The sequence below is a fragment of the Cydia amplana genome, chromosome 23 (assembly GCF_948474715.1).
Source record: "Cydia amplana chromosome 23, ilCydAmpl1.1, whole genome shotgun sequence".
Classification (NCBI taxonomy): Eukaryota; Metazoa; Arthropoda; class Insecta; order Lepidoptera; family Tortricidae; genus Cydia; species Cydia amplana.
The window spans coordinates 6,875,857-6,894,742 of NC_086091.1; the positions used below are offsets into that span (position 1 = coordinate 6,875,857).

General features: G+C 34.2%; 1 protein-coding gene across 3 annotated transcripts in view; it reads left to right on the forward strand.

The window, feature by feature from the left end:
- The window catches only part of LOC134658830 (GTP cyclohydrolase 1), a 31,322-nt gene that overhangs the window by 7,204 nt on the left and 5,232 nt on the right, over positions 1-18,886 (forward strand). The window contains exons 1-2 of one of the 3 annotated variants that reach the window (XM_063514495.1): positions 8,616-8,740; positions 16,593-16,848. The exons of 1 other annotated variant lie outside the window; for it this stretch is intronic. In XM_063514495.1, coding sequence (XP_063370565.1) covers positions 8,630-8,740; positions 16,593-16,848 — 367 coding nt within the window. In that variant the 5' untranslated portion in view covers positions 8,616-8,629. Of the gene's footprint in view, positions 1-8,615; positions 8,820-16,592; positions 16,849-18,886 lie in introns of those variants that run through there. One more of the 3 variants, XM_063514496.1, reaches the window with a different exon arrangement.

The window sequence follows — 18,886 nt, forward strand, 5'->3', positions numbered from 1 at the left end:
TGTACATCAGTGCTGGCTCCCCATAATATTACACCGTATTGGAGCCATGCATGGGCGAAGGCAAAATAGGCTGATAACGCGGTTTTCTGATTTGTATTGGCCTTGAGCACACTTAATGCATATATAAAGCTACTTAATTTACTTTTTATGGATTGAATATGATATTTCCAATTTATACTTGAATCAATTGTTATTCCTAATAATTTAAATTCAGTTACTTCTTCAATAATTGTGTTATTTATCTGTAATGTCATTTCTAATGCGGCTTTCTGTGTGGGTTTAAATTGTATTATTTTAGTTTTGCTTAGATTTATCTCTAAATTATGGTTTACTAGCCATTCGCAAACTGTTTTTGATACTTCTGACAAGCGCTCGTTACATTCTGTGCTACTATCACTACTTATGAGTATGGAGACGTCGTCAGAAAACATCACGCATTTAGTGTTTATGTTTAGTATTTTCGGCAAGTCATTTATATAAGCAAGGAATAGAAGACAACCGGTTACACTTCCCTGGGGGATTGAACATGTTATATGTCGCATTTTTGAGGTTACGGTTTTTGTCTCTCCCGAGTTTTTATAGTACCAGTTGATTTGTACACACTGCTGCCGGTTTTGTAGATATGTTTGAAACCATCTATGTGCGTTACCTCTGATCCCCATGCCATATAATTTTCGCAGCAGAATATCATGTGATACGCGGTCATAGGCTTTTGACATATCCAGAAGTAATCCAATAGCGTGGTTTTTGTTATTTATGTGAATAAGAATTTCTTGAATATAGTGATAAACGGCTAATACGGTGGAGTGTTTTTTTCTGAAACCAAACTGATTTTTATCTAATATCCCATATTTTTCAAAGAAATTATACACATTAGGGATTAACATTAGGGCTTGCATTTATATGCAAGGACCTAAGAAATAAATAAAAACAAGTACCAGTTGAACTATCCGGAAGAAGTCACAATACTCAAAATATACTAACCTATCTATTTACACTTACCAAAGTTTAGCTCTGTTACGTTGGTAATTTTCGAGCGTTTTAAGCACCTCATGTTCACCGTCTCCCTTTTTTCGGTTCACATTATGTGTAAGTTGTGGAAAGTGTCAAGGAATTTGGAAAACGTCTAGGAAATTTCCCTCGTAAGTAAAGGAAACTTTCATTTTGGAAACGTTTCCATAATTTTTCAATATGAAAATTCCGAAATTTTGGTAACTTTCTGACGGAAATCAGTATTTACACGTTTAGGTTAATAAGCAGGATTCTATTACATTACACACTTTGAACTTGGAAGTGTTAAACCCTACAAATGTAATCAAGTTATTAGAAATATCTGGGTGACCGAGCTTCGCTCGGAAAACATAAAAAAACTCGAAAATGCGCGTTTTCCCAGAGATAAGACCTAGCTAGATCGATTTTTCGCCCCCAAAAACCCCCATATAGCAAATTTCATCGAAATCGTTAGAGCCGTTTCCGAGATCCCCGAAATATATATATATATAAATAAACAAGAATTGCTCGTTTAAAGGTATTAGATATACACAGGTATATGTGATATATATCATATGTATATTGGTATATACGATGTGGGTACACCTAGATTATGTTTACTTAGGTATAGGGTAGTTGTAGTTTATCAGTCTTGAATTAAACCTCCTATGAATCGCATATAGTGTTTGTACTGCTGTTACCTTAACTTCCTAATTCCTATGTTCCTGGATTTCATAGTATAGAAACCCTACTATAACAAGGTCGCAATTCTATATAAGTTTATAGGGTATTAATGAACTCTATAAACTTAAACAACTTAATAGTAGCGCTTGCATTGACATAGATATCTAGGGACTGGCTTTACGGGCAATAATAATGAGGCATGACAGGGGCCAGTACAGCGGTGTGAAATCGCTACAACGCGATTGGTAGATGAGTTCGCATCACGCGCGCGATTGGTTGACGAGTTCGCATTACGCGCGCTATTGGTCGCAACTAGTTGCGTTATGGCTCCTCTACACGATGGGCCAGCGCCGGCCACTCCAAAGGACGCAGCCATACGGCAGAATGAGATAGCAATATCACTTGCTCCCTCTAACGCATAAATGCGTCCCTTGGAGTGGCCGGCGTTGGCCCATCGTGTAGAGGAGCCATAACACCGCTGAACTTGTACCATTTTTAGTGCCCCATTAGCCCGTCCTTAGATATTACACCTGCATATATTATACCTGCGTCAATGAGCGCTTGTTAATCTCGCAGAAATATGAACATGTTAACTTATAATTATGTATTTGCGTAACTTAATTAGTAAGCATAGCAACAATAAAGCGAAGTATTTATAGGTACCTATTCAGTAAACACTTAAAATTTTGGTAAACACATTCCGTTTCAGAAGTTGTGAGAAATATTTATAAAAATATGGATAGTTTAATCGCAATTAAATTAGGTTTTCCATTCTAATCTAATCATTCTAAAAGGAAAAAATATTTAACATTCAAGTCTCACCAGTTCTTTATAATCACCCATCGAATCGATGCCAAAAACATCATTTTAAATATCGTACCTACATGTACGTCCACCATTAGTAACAGTACTAAAAAGTAAAAATTGTCTGAACATCCTTTTTACCGACTTAACAGTTTATTAACGCAGTCTTAAATTATTCATAACTATTCTTTTTGCTCGTATAAAATTCATAAATAATAAAGTTTAAAGGTCTCAGGCCTTATAATTCTATCAGTATCAGTACCTAAGTAGAGCCTCTAATGCCTTTCTAAGACTTAGTGTAAAGCCTGAGTGGACGCTCGAGTTGGGCGTGTAGCGGGGCGGGGCGTGCGGCGTGCATGTTAAACAAATGCAAGCGTATTGGAGCGGCCTTAGTGCACGCTGCTCAAATTACTTGTGAGCCCGACGCCACGCTGCACGCCCCGCCGAACGCTCCGCTTTGAGCGTCCACTCAGGCCTTACACTTATTAAGCTTTACGCACTAAGCTAGGAGCTTTTCAGTGTGAAATTACAGACGAAGAACTCCCCTTTGCTACTTAGGACTCTGATGCACTTTAGTGGTATTATTTTATCCTAGTTTCTTAAGACTTGTGACTATTTTATGCCTAAAACAACCTTTTATCCCTATCACGCCACGAAATTCATATATTATTTCAGAATTGTTAGAATTATAATCTTCATTAATCAGATTTTTATATCGGCATTGCCGCTGCCTGAGTTAACCACTTTTAGAATCCGCATTATCTAGTTTTGACTTTTTTTGGGTGTTTTAAGTGTGAACTTATATTTGTATATTTTAATGCATTTTTTTTTTCATTATTTCATTCAATTTTGTGTTTTAGTAGAGTTAAGAGCATTAAATATATTAACAAAAATAAACCTTACCTCACTACATATTTGTGAAATTTAATAGACTATAAGACTAATAACTTGAATAGGCTAAGTCTTAATGATGAAATCAACGAATTGTAAATAGTCAGTCACAAGTTCGTGCTCCCTCGTTTTATAGTAATTTTAATTGATTACAATTTGCTTACCTACTTAGATTACAATGTAGTAATAATTACGTTAGATAACTTTTGATCTGTCCATTCCATACCGTCGTTAGCAATTTTTTGTCTAATCACAATCAGACGAAACGTATTATCCTTATCTGCAAGCTCACCCACTGTATACATGAAAAGGTTACAATGGTGTTCAGAATTAGAAATACGTGTTATAATTTATCGTTGGCGATTACAGAGGGCTGGGGCCCGCCGTGAACCTTCCTGCTTATTTTGTCACTAGATTATACAGGGTGTTTCGTACGGGTTTCTATTGTTTCCCAAAAAGTTTTAAGTCATAATGTATTGTTTGACCGCATTTTTGTTAGTCTTAATTCATTTGGTTCAGAAACGCGTCACTTTTCAGGATTGCCATAAAACAAACCTAACCTAACCTATCTATTACGAAAATCCTGAAAAATTAACGGTTTCATGACTAACAATACATTATGACTTAAAACTTTGGGGTCATCCATTAATTACGTCACACGAATTTCTAGATTTTTTAACCCCTCCCCCCCTCCTTGTCACATTTGGTCACATTCGGCAAACCCCTCCCCCCTAGTGTGACGTCACATTTTTTCTACGAAATCGCCAAATCGAATTAAGTATAAGTACCTAAGTATTATTAATATTTTATCAAAATATTAATAATACTTATACTTATAACCCAAAAGAAAATTAAAGGAATAAAAACGATTATAGTTTTAAAAACTTGTTATTTAAATGTACAGCGAATAAAATATTTAAATAAATTTTCGGTTACTGATGAAGTTAAAGTGACGTCACAAAGTTTGTGTCTCCCCCTCCCCCATGTCACAATATGTCACATTTTCTTGACCCCCTCCCTCCCCCTAAACGTGTGATGTAATTAATGGATGACCCCTTTATGGGAAACAAAGAGCAGTTTGGTCCATCGTTTGCCAAATTAAAATGGCAGATAGGTTGAATAATTTTCTATACTCTCATGCTTACAAAAAAAAATGCGCAAGTTTTTTTTTCAGCTCTACGCTAGTTTTCGTAAATTTCAATTTGTTACGTGCGCAGTAGTGAGAAAAACCGTGGGCAATTATTTTTTCTAGGCATGAGAAGATAGCAAATGACTCAACCTATCTGCTGTTTTAATTTGGCAAACAATGTACCAAACACCCTGTATGGTTATCGATTATATCGATCCTGTTGTTGATTTGTTTTCATAATGCGATTAATGCGGTATTGGCATAAAGGACGTAAGCGCCGATAGCTTCTATGGTTCTTAAGACTTTTGTGAGTTTACTGTGATAACGACTCAACTGACTACTTATGTAGAAGGTATTTTTCACTTTTACATTTTCTAAGCTTAACGCGAGGTCTACAGCTCATAGCCACTAATTTTAAAATAATATTTTTTTTTTTTTAATTCTACTATCACAATAATATACCCACATAATTAGGTAATTAAACTAGTTATACCTACTATAAAAAGCTATTAGCCTTTTAGTCTGTCAAGGTAAAAATCCTCACATTAAGATGCCTCAAGTGTTTTCCATTTAAGTTAAGGAAAATACAAATAATTACGCAACTAATTTATTTCAAATTACTGACATTACTAAGCTTATTTATATATTACTTATTTACTATATACCTAAGTATAAATAAGGAAAATATAATCATTCCTCAAATCGTGGAAAACTCATCACACCGTATGACGAGTTTCAATAGCCTTCAAAATTATAGAATAAATGACAAAACTTCCGTGAGACACAGATATATTAAATATATTAAAAACGGGTCACTCACGTATTTTAAGTCGAAAACGCGACGACCGGTCTGGCCTAGTGTGTAGTGACCCTGCCTAAGAAGCCGCGGTCCTGGGTTAGAATCCCAGTAAGGGCATTTATTTGTGTGATGAGCACAGATATTTGTTCCTGAGTCATGGTTGTTTTCTATGTATTTAAGTATTTGTATATTATATCTATCGTTGTCTGAGTACCCACAACACATGCCTTCTTGAGCTTACCGTGGGGCTTAGTCAATTTGTGTAAAAAAATGTCCATTAATATTTATTTATTATTTAAATAGTACCTCCTCCTCCTCCTCGGTACGGAGTGAAACATGTCGAGCGTTTTCGACTTAAAATCAGTGTTGTGAATAACGCTTATTTTTAGGCTTACCTAAAGACTCGAGCACTCAAGACTCGTAATTCTTGAAGTCTCGACTATATTTGAGAATTGTATTTATTTATTTTACGCGTATGGATGTAAGAAATCGTCTTTGCCGCCTTTGAGGCGTTAAGCCTCGAGAGTCTTAAGGGTTCGAGTCTTTAAGCCTCAAAATAAGCGTTATTCACAAGACTACTTAAAATACGTGAGTGACCCGTTTTTAATATATTTAATATAGAATAAATGTTTTAAAAACCAATCCAAAGACGTAAATGTACGTTTTCGTTCAAGCCCATAACTATTTACATGGCATTTGTAATGACTCTCAAACACTTCGTTGTATTAAAGTAGGTACCGTAAACCGGGGTGACTTTCAAATGCAGGGGCGACTTCGATATTTCAGTTTTTCAGCCGTTACATATTTTTATTCGGATTTTTTAGTAGTAGGTAAACAAGTATATATAATAATCTAACTTGTTACACGAACAGTTCGAGAAAATAATGAATAATGATAATTTAGTGGCAGTTTTAAAACTATCAAAGTATCCCCAAAATTTCCTAAAGTCACCTCGTTTTACGGTACAGAGCTTAGACGGGTTCTATTAAAAGGAGGCTATTGTGAGTACTACCATATAATCCAAGTAGGTACCTATGTATATAAAAAAACAATGGGTTGCAATCAGGGAGTGCCGGCAGAAGTGAAAACTCAATGACTAGTGCAAAATGTCTGCAGCACTATGTATAATTGAGGTTAACGCCCTCTAGCGTTATTTCGTCGCATTACTTGAAATCCCTAAGCACATCACTGTTAGTACTCGAGTTATATTAATACCAGTTAGAGCGAAACTCACTAGATGGCATTTAAATCAATAAAGAAAAACTCAATGACATTGAAGTAACAGTTTTTCGATCAGGTCACGTGTCCGTCTTACGGTCACGTGACACCTGTTACGAGTTTAAAAAAATTTCCCCATCACAAAAAGTGCACAGCGCCGCTAAAGAATAAAAATGAATTTACCTTAACTGCACTTAGAATTCAAGAAACGCAGGGAAAAATCACAATTAGCATGTGTTATGACGTCACATATATCAACAACCCAGATACTGTCGCCCACACTGTTAATTGACAGTTCATAAACCTTATTACAAAGGCATAAGGTCCACCGATGAACAGTTAGGAGTTGCTGTTTGTACGTTTATGGCATCCTCGCTTTCTGCGGGCCTAAAACCTGTGGTTAAACCCGCCAGGGTTCCCCAGTGACGTCAATACTGCGAGACAGGTGAGTCTGCAAATAAAACAAGACGTGTGGAACCTTTTCTCAGGGGTGGGGTGGGTCCTAAGATAAGATAAGATAATATTTTATTGAGAAAATTGTGTAAAAAGTATAACATGTTATAAATTATAAAGGTATGAACAATTTTGCCCATTTCGAGCCTAATAACTTAATAAGTCTAATAACACTTTCTCGTAATCACTACACCTTATAAATTAAAGTCCCCCGCCGCGTCTGTCTGTTTGTGTGTTTGTATATTCGCGATACACTCAAAAACTACTGAACGGATTTTCATGCGGTTTTCACCTATTGCTAGCGTGATTCTTGAGGAAGTTTGTGGATAATTTTTCAACCCTTGCGAAGCCGGGGCGGGTCGCTAGTTGTAAGTAAATAAAGATCTTGAGAAAGTTTTTAGTTTTTTCCAGAGTTGAAAATTCATATTATTGTATTAAGTTCCCCATTTGTACTTATTATTTTATGCGTATTAATGTATCAATAAATTAATTGATGAAATCCATATTATTCGACAGTTTACGGTATGTTTTTGCACAATATTCCTATGCCACTTTGGGTAGCCATAATTATGCAGATAGAGTCTAAGAGACTAGACTCTAGACACTAGCACAGAATAAATAATAGTACTAGGTACAGAAGACTCACTCTCTAACAAAACGCGTCTGTTACGATCAGCACAGATATGGCCGCTAGGTGGCGACAGCGCCACGCGCGGCTTATGGCTTTCCCCAAAATTGGGGCCGAACGGATGTACTTTTAGCTACCTGTAGCAAAGCGACGAAATCGCGGAGTGAGCCACGCCTGACACTAGAGGAATTAACAACGTAAACTGTTTCTGTTCAATGCAGTGGCCAAAGGGAGTACCCTTTACTTAATGTTCACCTTATTCAATTTGGTTATACTTTTTAATTTTTTAGTTAAGTACAAAATATGTATGTATAACCTAATATTTACATTTCAGTATTTTTTTAATTTTTTTTTAATTTTACGAAGTGTGATCTATAATTCTCTCAATTTACAAAGTTACATTTAATTTAATTTTTATTTCAATAAAATTTATTTAATATTTCATTACCTAATTATTTTTTTATACATTAGAACAAAACCGATATTTGTAGACATAAACATAAAAAATAATTGACTTCACTATATTTTTATTAAGGTCTTCAAAATATGACCTACTAAGCTCGTTAAAACCCGAAAAGGCCCAAATGTATCATCACATTCATCACAACTATTAATTTCTTAAAAACTTTCAATGACGATAAAGAATATTTAAAACATTCCAACAAATGGGTACATTAAATTATTACATCCTCCGGGTATTCTCTGATTTTCTACCCAATTTGAAAATCCAAAATTTCGTAATTAACGATAGTGACGTACGTTGTAACATCAACTCTAAAATAAATTCCATATAATTCCAAATCTAATGAGACATGTTATTAGTAAACGAGCTCATTATACAATCAAATTTCAACTTAATATCAATCGTTCTTAAGTACATTTTCCAACAAATATATAAACCTAAATCGACAGTTTTCCGGGCATCTGACTTTGATCTGTATTACTATAAAGATAGAGTTTAATATTGAATGTGACAAATCCGTTACTCGACAGCCGATCGATTTCACACACGCGCAATGAAAACTTGCCATTCATGTACAAAAATCATCTGTTGCATTGCCACAGCTCAGTCAGCCACAAGACGGGAACGTGGACACGCGACCGCCATTTTCTTTTTCAAATTTTAATTTTCGAACGCACCCCTGTAAGTACTCGAACGTGTCCTTTGCGGATTGCTAAAAAAAGTTAAATGTGAACGTTTCAAAAGTTTATTTCTGGATCGGGTGTAAGTATTTACTAATTGGCATATCTAAAAGTATTTTTGAATAAAATAGTATATTGTTTACTATTGAATTTAATATTTGATTAATATTGAGCACGATTTATCCTTCTTGAGTAAAATTTATCTCGTTTCAAATTAATAATAACAATAATATGCACCGATGATGGGAGGTTATGTTTTTCGCGCGTATCTGTGAGACTGCGTGTTTCCGATACATATATTGGAATTTGAGATGTCAAAATGATTATGTTTGTAGGTTATTTCAGTTCTATTAGTGTTAGTCATGTTATTTCAATAGCTATTTGCGAAAATATTGATTCTTACCAAAGCTGTTCCTTAGTTAGATTTTTGACAGTTAGATCGTGTAACTCCAAACATATCCGTTTGTTTTTTTCAAGAAAAAAAAATTACACCCTATTTGACCACAAAAAATATAAATATTAAAAAAAACCTACAATTAAGCATCCACGTGAGACTAATATAAATAAAATAGCTACTTACTTTAATATACTTAACAATATTCCAAGCAATAATAATTATGAATAACATGATAATTAACCACGAGTTAAGATAAGAATTGCATCATAATTGTAACTAGAGTAATAATATTAACAATACAAACATTCTTACATTTGTAATATAAGTAAGTTTACTAGTTTCTTTAACAAGAAGCGCTGGTGGCCTAGCGGTAAGAGCGTGCGACTTGAAATCCGGAGGTCGCGGGTTCGAACCCCGGCTCGTACCAATGAGTTTTTCGGAACTTATGTACGAAATATCATTTGATATTTACCAGTCGCTTTTCGGTGAAGGAAAACATCGTGAGGAAACCGGACTAATCCCAATACGGGCCTAGTTTACCCTCTGGGTTGGAAGGTCAGATGGCAGTCGCTTTCGTAAAAACTAGTGCCCACGCCAATTACTGGGATTAGTTGCTAAGCGGACCCCAGACTCCCATGAGCCGTGGCCAAAATGCCGGGACAACGCGAGGAAGACTAGTTTCTTTAACTAAGTTCTAACAATATTTTCTTAGTTCAATCATTATTATTAAGCACGTTTTGATTGGTAGACCTCCGAAATATATAGGTACCTTTTATAACACTTATAAATAATAAAATAATAAACTCTTCTCAAGTTAGGTTCTTTACACAATAATATACCTACCAAAATGAAAGGATCATTGAACTTGAAAACTAAAGAATTAAAATTTCTTAATGATAATATAAACTTAACAAGTCGTGCAATCCACACCAAAATAATAAAAAAAAATTCCTCTGCTTCAATATAGATATCTATATGTCATGTACAACAACATGATAGTTTATATATATCCATAGTCTAGCAGTCTATGTATCACAATTATTTGATTTGTCCATTTTACGAAAATACTTGGACGAACAAGGTCAAACATTCTTTGTGCTTGCAATTATTTTAGATCGGCAAGAACTCACATAGTAGGTGGATATAATATAGTGTTGTCACGATATAAAGACACTCTTAGGTTTTCTATTGATTTGATAGGTATAGGAAAGAAATATATAAACATAAATGAAATGAAATATTACATTTATGTTCAGATTTCCTCCTCACAACCCGCAAGCCAAATATCCTGGAATCCAATAGCGATCCAAACGCGAATTATTATCCCTTTAGATCTCTTGTTTAGCATTTGTGTCTGTTGTTTATACAGCTACGGTTGTAATCCTAAGGTTTATTTTCCGACAAATTCCACTCCTTACGACATTCTCTTTTATGAGAGCATCCTACATCCCTAGTAGGTTCATGGCAAAAAGCACTTTTTTACATTCATATAGAAAATTCCTTTATGTTATAGTACTGTTGTAAAGGAGATACTCGTAGAACTTAATTGCAATTGCGTGCTATGTTTTAATTACTGTATGTTCAATAAGAAATAATAAACAATAAAATAACATTTTTTTTTTAAGTTATTTTTTAAGCTACCTCATCCGAGTTGAGACTCATAACATACTTGAAAGATACTTTTTTTAATGAACTTAAATAATTTATTCACATTATTAATACTTTTAAGGGACATATCTACTGGAATCGTAATGGTCAGTGATATTGATATTACAAAAAAAAATTGCACCCTATTTCAAAATATTGAACACCTAAATCACGAAAAAAGGGTCCCAAAAATTATAGGTATTCTTACTTGCTTGTTGCAACCGAACCCAAAATATTTTATAGAAATCGGTGTTTTATTATAAAAAATATGTCAAATCTTTAAGTCCTGATATACCATTGGTATGAGCTTTTTGAAATTAGAAAAAGTAGGTATATTTTATGACAGGTATTAGATTTAAATTATATTTTTGAGCGCTGAATATAACTCCCGATATCCTGATATTGTTTACATTCATTAAACTGCGACTTCACCAGACAACTTTGAAACTATTGGACCTAAGTTCAAAGTAAAAACATGGCGTGTATGACCTTTTATCCGAACAGCACTAAGGACAAGCATTCTCTTTTGAGGCAAGGACACCCCGCTCGTTAGAACTTCGGTTTTTAATTACACCCCGGTGTACACTGTGGACTTTAAGTGAACGAAGTAAGAGCCATTTTTGAACGGTTTGTTATATAGAACAAAGTCATATGATCCTAGCTTGGTACATAAGTCGTACTTTGACACCTAGTGCCTAAGATTTGAAACGTTTGAAGGCTAAAAATGTCCTTAAGATAAAGTGCAAAATAGATTTTGAGTTTTGAAGCCCCTTTAAGTAGGTACTTATGTCTCTTTTCGGACACGTCGGCAAAAAATTAATTTGAGTAGATTGTTCGACGACGATATAACAAATTTCCTATTTAGTTTTCTAATAAAATGAAGTTGATGATATTCTGGACATACTCGTAAGCTCGTAGGCCAGGATCGCCACAATTGGGGAGACCCAAGTCCGGTTGTGGACATCTACGAGTATCAGTTGAAATGATAATTCGGCGCCATATTTAGAAATCCGTTTAATTTATAATTTGAGTCTATTATTGTTTACACCCCAATAGTTCTAACCGACTATCTGGCTATCATTCGAGATTGGTTCGAGCAATTCCATCTAACCTTGTGGTTTATCTCCATGTCTATGCATAAAAACAATCGTTTAGCTTAATACACGTAAGAAAATGATACAAAAACTAATAAAAACTCAATAGGTTTACTTATACATCACAAAAAACCGCAAAAACACCATAATAATACCGTATTATATACTTTTGCGTCCATAGTGGGCAATGAGGTCAAACAATGACAACATTACTTAACCGATAGCTATTTTTTTTTCTTCAATCATTAAATCATCTTTTCCCATTCAGTTCGTCTTTTTCCATTCATCATTTTCGTACAAAGTTATAAATGCGGGTAATAGTGGCGCTCTCTTGTATCTTAGCCGTCCATTTTATACGGATTAAAACTAGTTCCACAGTTCACCATCTGCAACTTTTGATTTGTGTACTTATATTCAATTATTCAAGAAGTTAATGATGGATATCATTTAATAGTTAGGTTAAGATTTTAGTCGTTTTTAATATAAATGCATTCTTGTAAAAACAAGTGTGGTTATTTTTTTAAATAATAATAATGGATAACAATAGTTTTCAAGTTCTTTCGTTCCAAAAGTTATTGGGTCTTAATTATCACTAATTATACACACAATATACCTGGCCTATACACTTTTACCTGATTGGATCTTCGGCGAATTGTATTGTTTATAATTTTATAAATAAACTAAAACTATGTCAGACTTTAAATTAATATTCATATTATGAGAAACAAGTTACATCCGAAAATACGTATCCACGTTGCTATGGAATTTACAGACAGACTCAATCATTTATATGCGAGTTTTTAAGTATGATGCAATTTTATATTTTTAATATGTATAATTTGGGAAGTATGCAAAAATATGTTACCTGTATTTGTCTTAAAACTCCCAGATGTGATAAAATTCAACGTAATATTTTAATTAACCTATTCCATACAGATGGTTTAAAAACTACGTTATTGTTACCACGTTAAGGTATTCTGCAGTATAATTGACGTCATTTTCATTAAAAGGAAAAATGCAAAAAAAAACACTCTTCTAAATAACTTTTATGTACTAAGTGAGCTAGTCTTCTTATGTCGACATTATTAAGAATAATATCTGAAAAAAATTTATTCATATACCTATACAGATTTTCTCATCAAATTTGATCAAACCAATTTGTCAGTAAATAAGAACGAAAAAAACTATACCATCCTTTTCTTTTGGGTGCTAGTACTAGTGTAAGACAAATACATAGCTGGTCAACCAAATCTTGTCAGTAAAAAAGCGGCCAAGTGCGAGTCGGACTCGCCCATGAAGGGTTCCGTATTTAGGCGATTTATGACGTATAAAAAAAAACTACTTACTAGATCTCGTTCAAACCAATTTTCGGTGGAAGTTTGCATGGTAATGTACATCATATATTTTTTTTAGTTTTATCATTCTCTTATTTTAGAAGTTACAGGGGGGGGGACACACATTTTACCACTTTGGAAGTGTCTCTCGCGCAAACTATTCAGTTTAGAAAAAAATGATATTAGAAACCTCAATATCATTTTTGAAGACCTATCCATAGATACCCCACACGTATGGGTTTGATGAAAAAAAAAATTTTGAGTTTCAGTTCGAAGTATGGGGAACCCCAAAAATTTATCGTTTTTTTTCTATTTTTGTGTGAAAATCTTAATGCGGTTCACAGAATACATCTACTTACCAAGTTTCAACAGTATAGTTCTTATAGTTTCGGAGAAAAGTGGCTGTGACATACGGACGGACAGACAGACGGACAGACGGACAGACGGACAGACGGACAGACGGACAGACGGACAGACAGACAGACATGACGAATCTATAAGGGTTCCGTTTTTTGCCATTTGGCTACGGAACCCTAAAAAAGGCGCGAAATTCAAATTTTCTATGGGACGATATCCCTTCGCGCCTACATTTTTCAAATTTGCCGCCTTTTTCTACTGTCAAGATCTGGCTGAACAAGTATAGTATGATTATCTCTGTCTATGTTTGAAATGAGACAGTCCTTTGACAAACTATAGGTGACACGAACATAGACACAACGTCAATACCAGCTCAGTTAAATTACTAAATATTTTAACCTTTCCTTGGCGTGATATATTACGTATGTACATACGTAACTCGTAACTCTGCAATGACATAATTGCATAACCTGGCCGGAAGTATTTCGACCTTGCACGTGCACTTTCACATGTAGGTCAATGTACCGACAAGGTTGCTCCGACCTTAGCGGACCGGTGTGAGTCTAAACTCTAAGTGCCACTTGCACCATTCCACTAACCCGGGGTTAAACACTTAAACCTGGAATTACCATGGTTACCAGTACAATTTGACACTGGGTTAATGGTTTAATCGCTTAACCCCGGGTCAGTGGGATGGTGCAAGTGGCCCTAAACAGACTAAAATTGCACCATTTTATGTTTGTTTTTGCATAGACTTCATCCTTACATACATTTTCTATTCCAATTCAATGTAGGTATCTTATACCTTTAAACAAGGAATCCGGGTGGCCAAAAAGTCGTCAAACGAAACAGGGAGATAAAGGAGGTAATTTCCAACACAAAATCTTTCTACAGCATGGCCGTAACTTCATTGCACGAAAAGTTACGAATTTTTTTTTCAATGAAACTACCGAGTTTTTTTACAATTTAATCAATAAAAAAATTAATTGATTAATGCAATAAAACAAAAGATGTTGTATTGTGACTCTATAATGTTTCAATACTAAAAAGATTGTATTGCAGCTCTTGGTACCAAATTTAACGAGCAATGAATTTTTTTCCGTAAATTTTGAAGCGTTACAAAAATTTTATTGATTAAATTGTAAAAAAACTCGGTAGTTTCATTGAAAAAAAAATTCATAACTTTTCGTGCAATGAAGTTATGGCCATGCTGTAGAAATATTTTTTGGTGGAAATTACCTCCTTTATCTCCCTGTTTCGTTTGATCCACGACTTTTTGGCCACCCTGTATATTTCGGCGATCTAAAAAACTGCTTCGATGAAATTTGCTATACTTATAGGGGTTTTCGGGGGAGAAATCGATCTAGCTAGGTTTTATCTCTGGAAAAACGCGCATTTTTGAGTTTTATATGTTTTCCGAGCAAAGCTCGGTCTCGCAGATATTACTTATAGTTTCGCATACCAATTCTGTCAATAGGCAGCAAATTGATCTGCAATATACTTGTACCCTGTATTTGAACTAATTTTTGAGGGTAGGTATATGAACAATGACTTTATAAATGGCTTCATTTGATCCTGTTAATCCTTCTAAGTATTTTGATGTTTGAATTTAAGAAACACATTTTTTTTTATTTCATAAAGAAAGGTTTTCTTTAATAGGGTTTAAATAAAAAGTGACTGACATTAAATTGTTTATGTTAACAAAACGAGGTGAAAAGAAAGCATCGAAAGTGGACTGGTCGACTTTTACTTTTAATTTTAATGTTGCGGCTTCTGAGTTAATTAAACCATTTAAAAACATACGAAATGCCATAAATAACATTATTACAAGGAATGTAGAGTAAGACCAAGAAGAGTCTGCAAATTTCTATAGCACACGTAGTGCAAGTGTTATTTTAAACGTCAAACTTCTATGAAATTATGACGTATAAATAACACTCGCAATGCGTATGCTATCAAAATCTAACTATTGAGAATTAAAATGCTGAACGGAAAAACGATATGCAATCGTTTTTTCACTGGGCACTAATTAATTTTGATTAGGTTGAAAAAATACATACATACGTATTAGTTTGATAAAGCAAAATAGTGTGGATCTAAAAGTTGATCGATTAAACATCAGGACGAACGACATTTTATTACCTGAGGTCATTATATACGTAAATATGTACCGCAAAACCATGTACTTTTTAACCATGAACTAGTTACTAGCAAAGGCGATCGAGATACATAATATGGTACCAACGAACACATAGAGGTCAATCTACTTTGTACTTATAGTAATGATTAATCACCATTTGGACGACCAGCAAAGATCTCTTAAAATTCTTCTTTATGATACTCAAGAAATAAGAATGTAAAAAAGATTTTAAACTTTTCGAGGTTTAGATTTGGATTTTGGATAGAAAACCAATTACAAAACAAAACTACTACCTCGATATCGTAAGACATGACTGACAAATTAAAAAATAAGTACCTTATTTTAGATTTTTTTAATATATTCTAAAATATAGACACTCAAAATATCTTTAAGTTTAGCTCTAAGTGAAACTCCATCATCGTTTTGTGTAGATGAGTAATGTAAAGAAAACAGCTTTATCGGGCGTTGTTACGGAAGATAACCCCCAGGGTCAGATCGTGACAAATTGGCTTTAAATTGTTGCCATTGTCTATTTACAGTTCACGGTTTACACACGTATATCATTAAAATAGGAGAATCATTAAACTATAAAAAAATATGACAGATAGTATTCAATAACTTTTAATTGGTTTATATTCTTTGTTTTTAAATCCGTGCTCAATAGAAACAAAGCGAAAACAAATTATAAAACAAATCATTAAAATATAAAAAAAACATTCAACAGCGGCAAATTGACTTTTGATACTTACTAAATAATTAAACAATAATAAGAAAATAAAAAGAAATACAAAAACAAAAATTATAGTAATTTTGAAGCAATCCGCAAAAGGACACTTTCAATTATCTTACAATCAAAACAAAAAACTAAACAAAAAACTTTCTAGGTTAATGCAATGTCAAATATGAACGGAAAGGACGAACAACCCATAGTACCCCCATCGTCTCTAATCAGGCGGGTCTCCTCTCGTTCGATCAGAAGCTCCATCTCCGAGGATAAGGAGAATGGGGAGAACGTGAAAAGTTTCGTTTCGAAATACAAGAAGACCCCGGAAGCGCTAAAGAGTTTTCACATGGCGGATGGGGAGAGCGAGCTTGAGGTGCCTGGGACTCCCATGACTCCTAGGACATCCACAACTCCTGGTTTGTATTAGTATTTTCTACCTGCTTTATCGTCTAGCCGCCTAGAGGCCTATAATAAGGTCTCCCATTCCAATCTAATTTGAGTCTTTATTTTGACGAATCAAAATTGCATTTGTCTCGGCCAGTTTGATGTCTGGGCCGCTAGAGATTATTATGCGAAATGACCACGAATATTTTATTAATTTATGTAAATTTACGGATTTATATCTAATAGAATGTTAATGACTTATTTATTTTGCCAGAATGTTAGTTTCTTAACTTAATAATTTCGTTTAACTGGCATGTAAAGTGGTTTATGATTTTAAGCAGTCTGCCGCGATATTAAGGTGCATCAACACTGCAGTTAACTTTTGTTGCTCCACAAAAGTTAACTGCGGTGTGGGTACACCTTTAGAGTTTAGCTGAGCTGAGATGTGGCTAATGGCTATGTTTTTCTATGTCTGGACCTTCTATGCATCTATGCACTGTTAAAAAGCTAAAAAATTGAGCATGTTTATCGCACAAAATACAGACCTCTACTTATACTTCCTACTTTTTGTGAATGACCTCATTCCTTACATAGAAAATACAGTACCGCAGACAAAGCTAGTAGTGTTTGCAGATGATACAAATGCCGTAGTCACAGCGGAAAGCATGACACAATTAAATGACAAAGCAAACGCTGTTTTGATGACTTGTAATATGTGGTTCACAGCCAACAACTTAAAACTTAACACAAAAAAGACGAATGTGATTTTATTTTCCGCTACTTCTAACAATTCGGATAAACTAAACATTACTTTAAACGGAAGCAAAATCTTACAGGCTGATGTGGTAAAATTTCTGGGGGTTCATATATTATTGATGCCCAATTGAATTGGAAACATGAACTACAGGCAATAACCAATTCCATAAGCTCTGCATGCTATGCCCTTCGCTCCTTACGAGATTTAATTCATACGACTCAACTTAAAGCAGTCTACCATGCTCTAGTGGAGTCTAAACTGCGATACAGCATCAAGCAATGGGGAAATAGTTATCAATATAATGTCGATGCAGCTTTCATACTTCAAAAAAGGGCTATTAGGATAATTGTTAGAATACCTCAGAGGGAGTCTTGCAGAGAACATTTTATAAAGCTTAATATCCTTACGGTACCGTCGCTTTATAGCCTCGTCCTCCTAACAGATTTAATTAAGCATTTAAATAAATATGAGAGCATTACAGATCGGGAAATCAGGCTGTCGACTAGACGGAAGGATCTGAAATGTAACCTTGTCCCGCGACTTAATATCATGAAGCATGCCGCCAGCTACCAGGCAATCTTTCTGTTTAATAAGTTACCAATCGAATTAAAATCTATTTTAAATAGCAAATTGTTTAGTGTAAGACTCAGACAGCATCTTTTAAAAAAATCATATTATTCTATAGCAGATTTTGTATCAGACGAGCAATATTAGTGTTTATTCTAAGACACTCGTCTCTAATGGTGAATTAAATTTTTAATTTTTTATATTATTGTGATAGGGATTTATTTAGTTATTATTAAGTTGACTGACATTTGACTGGAGACTGGCATTTGTAATTATTTTTTAGTAAGTGAGTAATTTTTAATTTGGATGTGTGCTGTGAATTTTATTCTAATAATATTGTAATTAACTGGTGACATTTGTAAGTGTAAATTGTGATTCTGGAATTTTATATACTTATCTTCAGTAATTTTTTTTTGATAACAATGTACATAATTTTAATTTTAATTTTTAAGCTATTCAATGTTCGGCACAATAATTATTGTTCAGAATAAAGAAATAAAGAAATATATTAAGGAGCTTAAATTTCATTGACTTGAAAGTTGATAAGAGAATGCAAAACCGACCAACTCCAAAGTTTAAAAACATTAAAAAGTCAAATTATTACTTTAAGCATCAGCACCAACAGACCTAAACTCCTTTAAGTACCTATACTAATTAAAAAATACGCCAACCTTGCCAGACAAGCACATGTAACACATAGCCTTATTGCATAATACTTCAGGTATTCCGTCCGTACCGTTAGTTAC